This window comes from Leptosomus discolor, chromosome Z, assembly GCF_034619465.1.
Source record: "Leptosomus discolor isolate bLepDis1 chromosome Z, bLepDis1.hap2, whole genome shotgun sequence".
In the NCBI taxonomy this organism is placed as follows: domain Eukaryota; kingdom Metazoa; phylum Chordata; class Aves; order Leptosomiformes; family Leptosomidae; genus Leptosomus; species Leptosomus discolor.
This window is the reverse complement of record NC_141419.1, coordinates 15,574,896-15,587,310: the sequence shown is the minus strand read 5'-3', so window position 1 is coordinate 15,587,310 and position 12,415 is coordinate 15,574,896. Positions and strand designations below refer to the sequence as shown.

Here is a 12,415-nt window from a genome sequence, read left to right as displayed (position 1 = left end):
GCTAGTCTTCTCATCCAAATATACTGGAGAGGTACAGAGTCCAGCTGCAGATATTTCATTGTATTCAACAACAAGCAAAGCACATGCTGAAATCTTATGGCAAAGTAAAATATGAAATAAACCTCATCTTGCAAAAAAAGCATTGTCCAAGAAGGGAGGGTAGCAGGTAGATCAGATGGGATTATTTTTGCAACTGCCATTAAAATACTGTAAAACTTGAAGTAAACTTAAAAAACCCCAAGTCTTTCTGTACCTATTTATTTTATTAGTCAACCTGTGTTGGAACACTCCAGACTGACTTGCAACTATGTTGAATATTTCACAAATCATTAAATCATCTGCAAGTGCTTTCCTCTTCCAAACAAATATTCCTCTCTTCACAAAAGCAAAGACAGACGAGATACTGGTTCAGCTAACACAGCCTACTTAGTGTCAAAAATGACACGTCTGTTGTAACCAGACCACTTGCACCTTCAGCAAGAATGATTTTTCTTAGGTCAAGTAGAACACACACCTTAATTGCTAGTATGAATATTAAACAAGCCTTCTGGGTTTTATTTTAGTTATAATTACAATTTTCAGATATGACAGTATAGCTACAAATGCTCTATTACTTGACCTGCAACATGACAGCACAGTTTTGATGTACGTGACCCCTCAGCCTGACAGAGAAGCCAGGATCCAGCAAATGGCTTTCTGATGGTCTTCACTGATGATGGAATTTTGGCCCCTCTGGAGTCAATGGCAAAACACTACATGGGTCAGGGTTCCTCTGCTGTTAAATATAGTTGGCCATATTTTATACCAATTTGTTGTGTTCTTTAATATAATCATACAATACACTCATGAAATATTAAATACATGTAAGATTTCAAAGGTATGCCCTTATCATGATGCAGACTGTCTTACTAAGCAAAAAGCACATGATGCTAAGGAACACCAATGAGTCTTGCTAGGTATAGATGAGTTATCTCAGCTGTGACAAAAATAATGCAAAAGCTAGCTTTTCCTGTCACCTTAAAAAAGTAAGAGAGAACCTGTTTTAGAACTACCTGGTGAATTAATTTCTGAAACAACCCAATTTATTTCTAAAATAAATATTCATCCTGTCTTAACACAGACTGATGCGCATATAGAAGCATACCATGATTTTATTTTTCCTTCATCAAACATGACTTTAGACAGTAACTTAAACATTCAGACAATCACAAAATGGTATCACATACAGAATTAATTTGAGAATTTTCTCAGATTTTTTTGAATTATGACAATACACATCATAATGCAGACAGAACTAACCAATAAGGCCATGTAATATTCCAAGACCTGTATAAGCTAGAAATGCTAGAAGGGTAATGCTAAGACAACATGTTTTTATTTGATATTACTTTGATTCATCTGCTCAAATTCTTAGTATGCCTCAAAATTTACATTCAGTAGTGAACTTATTGATCAATGAAACTTTCACAAATTTAAAGAATTGTGGACTCCACTTCTTTTTAGATTTCCAAGTACTTTTCATTGAAAATTTCTTCTTGATGATCATTTTGTTTCAAAATTATTTCACAACATTTACAGGTTTCAGATTTTTTCGCTTTTATTATACACATTACACTTTGAATGTCCCCTACTGAAGTCAACTCTTGTATTATGGATTCTGATCTCCACAAATTTAATTCACTGATGTCATTCCCTGCAGTCATAAACTATTCCTGTAAAACTGTTTCTCCTTCAGTGGGGAATTAAACCTTACTCTAATAACAAGGATTCAAAATAACAGCTAAATATTGTATTTTTCCAACAATTGTATATTTAAAACAGAACAGGTAAAAAGGATTGCAGCAAGTGTACTTGCAAGAGTTACTTCATTTTTAATTTGAGGAATATGCTTTACCAAGTTGGTTGACCTTAACACCTCTGTGAGCAGAAAACTTCCTTATAAATTTGTTTCTCTCTCTGACATTTTTTTTTTCATTAATTATGAGTAGTGATCAATGCAGCAGACATGAATGTGCAAAATTGTCCTTTACCAGTTAACCTCATAACCTAAACACCAAAAAGTGGCATTGGTCTGTGAAATATGTTGAAGAGTTCTGTGTTGGTGGTGCATTTACAATGTAAGTCATTGTTAACTACAAATAAGGCAAATTCATCACTAGCTCACATTCTGTAGGATGCCAAGCCATTATCAGATTATGACAACAGAAAATGGAAAATTGTCACTTAGCTGATTCATTTCAGTTTTTCCAAATTTGTGTTTGCAAAACATTGGGCTACAGCAGTCTAATTTTAATTTTATCTGCAGAAATATTTTTTTGCAGTTAACTAGACAGTATTTCTAAGACAGACCCGGAAAACACCTAAGGAAAGAGGTTTCAGAGTTGCATTGTGAGAGAATTATACTCCGTCTTTAGACTACATCAATGGCCCAAAGGAACAATAAAATCAAGAGTGGTCAGGGGTACAGAAGGACATTCTTCATTCTGCATTAACACACGGGACAGTACTTTGATCTCTGAGATGACTTCCAGGAGAAAAAGCACATCGTGCTGAGTAATCAAAGAATTAGGTAGTCCTAATTCTACTGCATCCCCAGAAAACTGAGAGTTACTTATATATGACCGACATCTGCATTTCTGAGCCACTGCAGTGCAGAAACACTTCTCTATCACATTTATGCATACAATTAATGAAAGCGTGGTAAAGACACACAAAACTTACATAGTCATGAAAGGCTTTTGCTTCACTTGAATGTTCACATGTTTCTCGTCTTTCTGGAGCTGCACAGTAGAGATCCCAAAATACACTGCAAGTTAAGAAGTTACAGAGATGGTGAGAAAGTCATTGTGATACTCCTGTAGATTTTATGGTATATGCACACCACACATGCACGTTCATACATAGAAACAGACATATCACTTCCTTGCCAAGGGATGAAAATACATCTATGACAGAATTCAGCTTTGTAAAATGTCTATGAGGAATTTGCTACCTGATTCTGACACAAGCAGTGCTGTACTCCTTTAATACCACTGTAGCATAGACCAAGAAGCTAGTTTAATATACAAGGTTTAAACGTATAAAGTGTATTACCGAAGCTCTGCATTTAACCTCGTCCCTCTGGCAATTGCTGCAATTAACTTCCACAAAGCACGGGAAGAGACAGATTCATAGTAACATAAAAGGCAAGAAAATGGAGAGAAAACTGGGAGTTCTTCCAAGGTCCAATACTGAGCTTTAAACAAAAGTTCCCACAGAAACAAATGTATGGACAAGAGGAGAAAACAGATGGGTATGTTCTTGGGTTATGAAGAGTGAAGAGAAATTATGGTACTCCCATCAGTCTTCCCCCCAACCCCCTTCAAATAGAGTTATACACAAATTGGTTCTAACAGAAAGTTGCTGGAATGACATTATGTGTATGCTAGAACAATTAAAAGAATAAAATTTGTTAGAGTTTCATGGTGTTTCTTTATTGTTTTAGATTTAATCCTCTGTAACTTAGGCCAGCACCATAATAAGGAATTGTGGAAAATTTGAGCACTCCGCTGCAGACAACTGAAATTAAGGATAATGCAGACACCAGAGACACATGGGACAGGTTTCCGTCACATAGCTAGAAGTTATATAAAGAAAGGTCAATGAAGAACATGCCACCTTCCATGCAACTGTACAGATCACTTGGGTTCAAACAGGACCACTTTAAAACTTCTAAATTCTTGTACTCCTGACAGTTGGACATATTCTCTGCAATTTTGTATTCTTTCAAACACAGGCATATTGCATATATTCAAATCATGTGACAACTAATAATTATCAGGCTAAATAGCAGTCACTACTCGCACCCTTTTCTCCTTGGGAATTCTATACACACAAATGTGTCTCTGCACACCAGTATATATAAGCAAATGTTATCATGCATAAAAAATTACAAATCAACCCCGTATCTACCCCATCTTCTGGACTGAGAGAAACTGTGCAAATGCAGACACTGCAGCGCAAGCCCAAGCTAACACACACTGCCTCTCAAAAAGGCTGGTAGCTTGGGTTCAGCTAGTTACTTTCACACGCTATTCCCATGACTAGAATGTGGACTGTAGACTGAGGAAGCTCACATCTACGGTCAGAATCTCTCTATACTGTTTTTCTCAAATGCAATTATTTAGCATATGTAGGATGATCTCTTCAGTGCACAATTTACTAGAAGGTGGTGAAAAAAGGAACGTGAGCCACCTTCTTTCAAAGATGCTTTTTTATTAATGAATTATGCAATATTTCTTTTCCTGTATCTCATATCTGTATCTTTTTCTATATCTAATTTTCTTTCATTCCTTAACAAGAAAATGATTCTTGATCCTCAACTTCACATTCCTTTTACAATGTTCACCTGAATTTCTTGCCTCCAGTTGCTGGAACAAGCAATCAACATATTCTAAAAATCAGAGAAGAAAATTGGTACTTACCACCACCAGGAATGCAAGAATCCTGGGGGCTCCCCCAGTGTGATGTTTTTTTCCCATCTTATCTGAAATAAAACAATAAAAACAGAGGTGTATATTTTTGTGATCATTGTGACTAAAAAGCATGACATAGTTCATGCAGATAGCAAAAAGAGAAAGAAGAAGAAGAGATTTTGTAGTTATGAAAGGCTTTATCATCATCAATCTGGATGGCCATATTACTTTATTACACTTATTAATATAGCTGATACTTGAAACAAGCTTTTGTTATTCTAGGAAAGCATATTTTAGAATATATTTTTTTATATATTCTGAATACAGTTTTATTAACAACGTATTTTGTATCACGCCACCATTGACACGTGCATTATTTTAAGGTCAAAAATGCATGACCAAATAAAAAAAAAAGGTGTTTAAAGTACCCTTAAAATGATCTATAAGATTTTCCAGTTTGCATTAGGGAAAACATAGAAGACACAGAACTAATGTTACTGATTCAGCAGGTGGCAGTCTTCCCTCCGCAACCAAAGCAAGCCAGTGTTTTATAATCCTCAAGGAGCATTTCACTGTTAGAGGGAATGTGGCAAATCGGAGCAGCATCAGAGTCTCCTACCACTTAGTGAAACTGTAAAGCTAGTTTGGCTTGGTTTGTCTGGGCTGGCAACATCTCCTGAACAGCTGTACTGGCTGTGACTTCTTTGCCACCTAGGAAGCCTGGTTTATTTAACACTGCTTTCAAAGGAAATGCAGTTTAAGAATTCTTACCCTTGGCTTCACACTCTTCTTGTTCATCAGTGAACCCATTAGACAACATAACACATGGTGACAGCGTTCCATCTCTCTGCAATACTTCCCAAATGCTGTACCTCAACTACAATTACACAACCATTTTATTAATGCCATAGTCATTAGTTTGCCCTTAACGACAAAATTAGTTTGGACTATAATAAAGCCCATGTAACTGCTTAAGGAGCTCTGTTACAAATAACCGGAAATCCTGCAGAAATCAACACAACAACATACAGAAGAATGTCTCATGTTAAGAGAGAAACCAGGGTGTTGCATGCACTCCAAATTCCTCCAGCTACAATTATATATAGCATTATTTCATGTCCCATTTTGTCAAAAAAAGTTGTTTAAACGCAAACCATATTCTGCTGTAGAGACAGAAGTAACGGCAGACAAAACCAGGATTATTTTAACAAAATGCTTAAAGAGACTTAATACGAAAGGTATTTAAAGATAGATAGATAGATAGAGATACATGTATAAAAGCACAGAAAAAGCTTACTACAAAAAGTAGATATACTGTTCATACTACAGAAGCACTGGTGAAGCTTGCATTTTCCAAAAGAGACTACAACTTTGATTCTCAACTCCAACTTGATTTCCACATCCATTTCTTAAGAAATTTAAATACACATAAGTTCTGTCAATAGCTTGCAGGAGAAGAATATGTAGTTCGTACACCCAAAAATGTTCTCTGCACTCATATGCAGTAACCTAGCATAATTTTAATATATTATATGGATATGACTATCAAAAAATATTTTTGCTATTTAAGTATCATTTTTAAAAGGTAATCTTAAGGCACTATCGCTTTTTTTGGTAAAGCTGACAGAATGAACCAACTGCACGGCATTTAACCCCACCACGTAACAGCAGTTAAATTAGAAAAAGAATCTTTTAGAAAGTTCCTGCTTAAGTCCTGGCAGATAAAAGTATTAATGAAAATGCAAAATATAAATACTAGCCAAAGGTATCACAAAGATGTCACACACTCTTCAAATACACTCTGACGTATGACTGCTCCTCACATACACTGGGAATGGCTTGGAAGGACTTCTGTTAATCACCAGGAATACACAGTACTTCTGAGAAGTTTCAAAAGCAACCTAATGAAGAGATGTAATGTACAACCAAAACAAAAAATGGTTCCTGAAGTTGAAAAAAATCATTCAGTTAAGAGTAAAAATTATTGCTGTGTAAAAAGCCCTCCCAACATCTAAGCAGCAGTATCCACACTCTTCAAAGCAGGGCTCGATGATGAAATTACCCAATTCACAGGTCTTATGCCAGTCCTTTTTAATAGGACATATTTCATCCTGAGAAATTTATTCAGAGAAGGAACCCAAAGGGAATGTGGAAGTTTGGGGCTTGTTTGAAGGGGTTTGGTTTTGTTTTTCAAAAAATACTTACTTTTGTCTCACATGCAAGATGATAGTCTCTCTGATCACAGAGAATTTAAAAGATCTATAAAAATGAATAGTTTTAGAAAAAGGCCCTCATTGCCAATTGTATTAATTAATCTCATAGCCAGTGATTAATTAACTGGGAAATGCCCGCCTTCCTGGCCCAGTCAGACTAATGGAATTATTCCTCCAAGGCTAGAATCTAAATTCAAGGATAGAAATATGTGGGATAAGGATCAGCTTTTCAAGGAAAACACAGCAGCTGGGACACCAAAGGAAAGATTCTGGAGCAGAACAGCTTCTTTTGTTCCAAAAATGTGCACACCCCATCTGCATAGGTGTATTCAACTCTCATAAGCAATGATATGATTTACATGAAAGCTAGTTGTGCTAGCCACTTGCCATTTTGTCAATTGTATGATGAATTTGAAACAGCTGCTCAGTTACTTCAACCCAGTACTTCATGCCACATCTCCTGAAAGGAAGTAAATTTGCAGATCAAGATACAAGAGTTACAGCCAACAAACTGAAGAGGTCTCTGCTACCAAGAGATCCAGGAAAACGCTAGATGAGTTCAAGGTCCTATGTTTTAGAGATGATGTCAACAAAGCTTTGAAGGCTATACTCAACAAGGACACAAAGCACAGTTCACCTTGTAACTCAAAGAGCAGCAGAGCACTTCTAGACCTTACTGATTCATAGAATCATAGAATCACAGAATAGGTTAGAAGGAACCTTAAAAGATCATCTGACACAGGCTTTTGTGGGAAAGGGAGCCTACATGAGATTATCTAGCACCCTGTGCAATTGCGTCTTGAAAACCTCCAGTGATGCGGACTCTACCACATCCCTGAGGATGTTGTTCCAGTGAATCCTTGTTCTTACTGTAAAAAAAAAAAAAATTTCTTTCTCATATCAAGACGAAAGCCCTCCCTGTGCAACTTGTACCCATTGCCTCTTGTCTTCTCCATGTGGCCTCTTATGAAGGGAGAGGCTCTTGTCCTCTTTGTAGCCACTCTTTAAGCACTGGAACACTGCGATGGGGACCCCCTGATCCTTCTCTTCCCCAGGGAGAAAAGACCTAACTCCTTCAGTCTTTCCTCATAGGGCAGGCTCTCCAGCCCTTAGACCTGTGGATCAGTTCTACGAAATGCAAACTGGACACAAAGCATTACAAAAATATAGGAATGCTTAGAACAATCATTTCCAAGTTATCTAGTAGCACAGTGGATTTAATGATACAAACTTAAATTTTCATTTTCTTAATTTTGTTCTATTACTCTTAGCCACGTTCCTCAGTGGACCTTTAAAGAAGGGCTCTTAACCTTTGTCATCTATACATACATAGATAGCAGTGACTGCTGTACAGCTCAGACAACCTATATATGCTTACTTTTTTTACATCCCAACATGCATCTTCAGAGCTACTCTGAACTATTTCATCTTTACAAAATCCACCCAAACTATTCTGGGAGGTACACACTGCCAGAGCAGAGAGGGCACTAAGCCCAGCCAGCCATGCTTTTTAAGGAGGGACCAAACCAATACAAATTTCCTCCTATGCCACCTGAGTGCCTCCTACACCTGACGTACTCTCACAACAAGCTCGCTGCAACAGGGCAGTTGCTTTTTAACAGCCATGAGACATACAAGGACAAAACCATATGGAAAGTTGTAAATTTCACTAGATCATAAATTCACTAGAAGACCCTTCTTCCGCTTGTCTCAACTGATATTCTCTTGTTTTCATCCCATAAGCCCATGCTCACCCTCTAACAAAAACGGCTGACTTACATGGGATACAGAGTCATGGTAGAGCTATTTGTGGCTCACAGTCCAGGACTGAGCAGATATTGCAATGCTAAGACCTATCTACTACACAACTAGCATTTTTTTCTGCTGCTTTTAACACTTGCCATGTAACTTGTGCATTTTACTTTATTTTCTCCAAGCCATATTAGGTACAGTTTTCTCAACATGAACCTCTCCACCCAAATATAATTCTTTCCAGGTTTCTCCGTATCGGTAATAACTGCCTCAGGTTCCCACATACAGTCATTCACAGGTATTGTCAGCAGAGCGTTTACCCTTCTGAACTGCTAATGAATGAGGTAAACAAACACATACATTCATACCAACTCTACACATTATTATTTGTCCCTGCCCCATGTTTTCCATCTTTTGGCTACTATCAGTCTTAATTTGAAAGATCTAGTATATTCTGATATTACATTTGTTCAGACCTGAGAGTTTCCCTATGACCCAAGACTGAATTAGTTTTAAAAAATAAGTTTGAAGACACTGTACTGAATGTTTTCTAGAAATCCAAATGTCACACCAGTTATACATCTGCCAACTGTTCATTTTGCAAATATAACATAAAAACAAAATAAGCAAAATTTAATCTTGCACGGTGCATTATTTACAAAAGACAGGGAGTCTTTGGGAAAGCCAAGATCATACACTCCATTATTTTCTCTCTTTCTTTTCCATTGGTTTACCAAAGCGAAAAAACAATTGTCAAAAACATACTTTACTGTAAACTGATACTACGATAATTTTACCCCTTTTCCTCATCTTGGCTAGGTGAATTTTCTATAAACACCACAAACAATGTTCTGGGTTCTCATTCTCTCCTCTCTTACCTCCAAAATGTCATCACCAGCACAGCAGTATTATTAGCTTTTGGGGGAGTATCAGTTGAAACAGCAAATTTTCCTAGTATAACATCTTGCCTATTTTTCCCTCACTTCTGCTCACTATTCAACTATTATTACTACCTTAAATGTTCTTGTCAAAGAAAGACTGAAAACAATAATAAATCCAAAAGACCTCAATATGTTTGGCATACAGGTATTTTTATATCCCAGAGTAAATGCTGAAGAGACTTAATTTACTTCAGTCTTCAAAAGATGTACACAAAGTCTTTGAAAGACTATGAAAAATAATAACTATTGTGTAAAGGCAAAAATTCCATTAGCAGTTGAAAGTGTTTAAGAAACAGGACTTAAATGCTTGTAGTCATAATTGATTCGCCAGATGAAAGGAAGTGGTTAGAAGCATGGTAAAAATATACAGAGACATCAGCAGTGCTTAAGAGAATGACAACTGCAAGTGTATGACAGTAGGATGTAAAATACATGAACTCTGTGCATTTTGGAAGGCTACATCACTCACAATTGAGATACCAACAATAATTTAGAGGTCATCAAAAAACAATACTGTTGATGCATTCTCTAAAGTGCATGTCTATTACAGAAAATAGATTAATCTTTTCCCAATGCAGCAGCAAATCACAGAACAGGGACACAAACCACAGCAAAAATAGTTACGTAAAGGCATATGTTAAATGACAGGCAAACTGGCTTCCACAGAATCAGAAATCTATGCTGATCAACATAAACAGATATGCAAGGTTATCACTGCTGTTTATTCTAGACCACCATATATTTATTTCACTTGCACACAGTAGAAAGTTGTGTAAGGAAAAAACAGGATGGGGAAACATACCTCTGATAAAAACGTCTGGGCTGATTTCTGTGCTCCTACATGGAGCAGATATTCATATACGTACAGTGCTAATCTGAAAAATACACAAAAAGAACAATATTTAGTATTGTGCATTTGTTTGCTCCTCTTCTTCAAAGACAAAGGATTATCAGGAGTTCGAGGTATGCTCTATTGCCTTTCACAAACCACTATACACTGAACACGTCAAATCTATTACCTATACCAGAATTTTTAAACTAGACATGTAGGTCAATATGAGCAGAGGTGTTTAAATAGTAGTTAATTAGATGTTATTAAACCCCGAATTACTCAATGTCAACATTTTTAATGATATTTGGACAAGTGCCCAGTGAGTTAACAACTGACCTACTGCTGCTATTTGCCCTCTCTATACCATGCTTACTGTAAACACAACATATTATTACAGCAACACTGATTATTTTTCCAGATCAAATGTTTTCACATGTGGAACGTGTCAAGCTGTTAGCACACTTGAACAACAGCCTGTGTTTATTCGAAGAACATGAAAACGTCAGGCTGATTCAGGAAAAGTAATTCCAGCATCCATCCATGGCACACAGTACAACCACATCTCTCAAGCAAAGTGCTAACAGACTTTTAGATTCATTCAAACTTGTGCATCTAGGAGTTCCAGTGACAAACGACTTCCACAGCTCCCAAAGGAGCTTCCCAAAACATGATCTTCAGCACCACTCACATACCCAACTAAGTCCAAAGAGCTGGAATAAGGATCTCACTACAGAAAGACGACTCATCTGAATGACTACCCGCCACAACTTGGTCTGGGAAGCCCTGTTCAGCAGCCCAAGAACAGGAGAGCAGTACCAACAACTCATTTCTATTCATATAGGCTATGTAGGCTAGATTTTAACTAGAAAACCAAAAAAGTAACACTTCCTATTCCTCAGCTGACTCTCCAAAGAGGCTCCCTTCTGTTTCCATGTTTCAAGTCTTTCAAAATGAAATCTCATTTAAAAAGCACGATTTAATAGTAATGCTTGGAAACTGTCTATGAAACATTTCAGTCCAAGGAAAGAAAAAACAGACAGGCTACACGTCTTTTAAACTTGCTAGCTTAACTGTTTTTAAGAAGTAAAATGTATTTGCATACACTTTGTGATATACTGCTATTCTTATTTGAAACATTTTACTATTCATATTAAAAAATATGTAGTTTAACTAAACAAAGTAGCGAGGAAGAGAATATCTATTTTCCTGTTACTGTTCAAAACGTTATGCAATATTAGATGTGCTAACTGTCAATCATGGCACTGACAGAGTAGTAATTATTGCAGTAACTTATTAAGTGTGAAATTTTAAAATCTAGGAGAGGTAATTTATTAAAAATTGTTTGCCTTAGTTGTTCATACTTTGTACATGCAATACACATGCTACTTTACACTCTCTCCAACTTCAAAGCCAAAAATCTACTTTTTTCCTCAAATCTTAAAAAAAAAAAAAAATCTATATTTAAACATGTGACTGGTTTTAGTTTGAACCTTGAGAAGGTTCATATCCACTTTTTAATTCCAGTATTTTGCAAAACAGTTACTTATTAGCTTGTATTGTGCCATATCAACAAATGCAGAGCTCAGTGTGCTAAGCAGAAAACACCTGGTTCTGCTAATGGAGCGCAGTACAATCCAGCACCCAACTGTGAAGCAACTCAGAGAGGACACAGTGATATGCCTCTGTAAGTACTGTGGAGAGGACCGTGTACTCTCTAGCCTCTCAGCCCAAAAGCACAACTGCATCTGTCAAAGGGAAAGAAAACAAATTAAACAAACAAAAAAAAAAGTCACATCTTGTTGACTTAATTCTTCCCAGTTCAACTATCATTCAATATTTAAGCAATGAATTGTTGTAGACAAAATCTAAAATCTAAGAAAGATGTAAAAGGCAGAGGAAGCACTTTCTATAACTATCAAGATGACTTGAATACCCAGTAATACTTGAAAGCATCTCATTTGTCTTCCAAGATTCCCTTTTTTGTTCATACCAAAACATGAAGACTGCAGTCCAGATAAAAGGATTTGTGTGGTCATATCTTTTCTACCCCGCAAAGGAAAGTGAAAGAGTACAAAACCTAGGAGTTTATTGCAGGCAAACACCTTCTTAAGTCTGCCACCTGTTGAAAGCTTTAGCAAATTCCTCACCATGATACCCAAACTGACAGCGCAATACTTTAATATCGAGACAGATTTGTGAGGCTCATCTCAGGACTCCTGGAGT

General features: G+C 36.7%; 1 protein-coding gene across 21 annotated transcripts in view; it reads right to left on the bottom strand.

Annotated features, from left to right (window-relative positions):
• Positions 1 to 12,415, bottom strand: part of SSBP2 (single stranded DNA binding protein 2) — a 179,930-nt gene that overhangs the window by 128,313 nt on the left and 39,202 nt on the right. For 19 of the 21 annotated variants that reach the window (XM_086479011.1, XM_086479023.1, XM_086479014.1 and 16 more), the window contains exons 2-4: positions 10,163 to 10,235; positions 4,464 to 4,525; positions 2,722 to 2,806 (exon numbers count right to left, since the gene is read on the bottom strand). In XM_086479011.1, the coding sequence (XP_086335137.1) occupies positions 2,722 to 2,806; positions 4,464 to 4,525; positions 10,163 to 10,235 (220 nt within the window). The remainder of the gene's footprint in view (positions 1 to 2,721; positions 2,807 to 4,463; positions 4,526 to 10,162; positions 10,236 to 12,415) is intronic. The other 2 variants (XM_086479026.1, XM_086479033.1) reach the window with 1 other exon arrangement.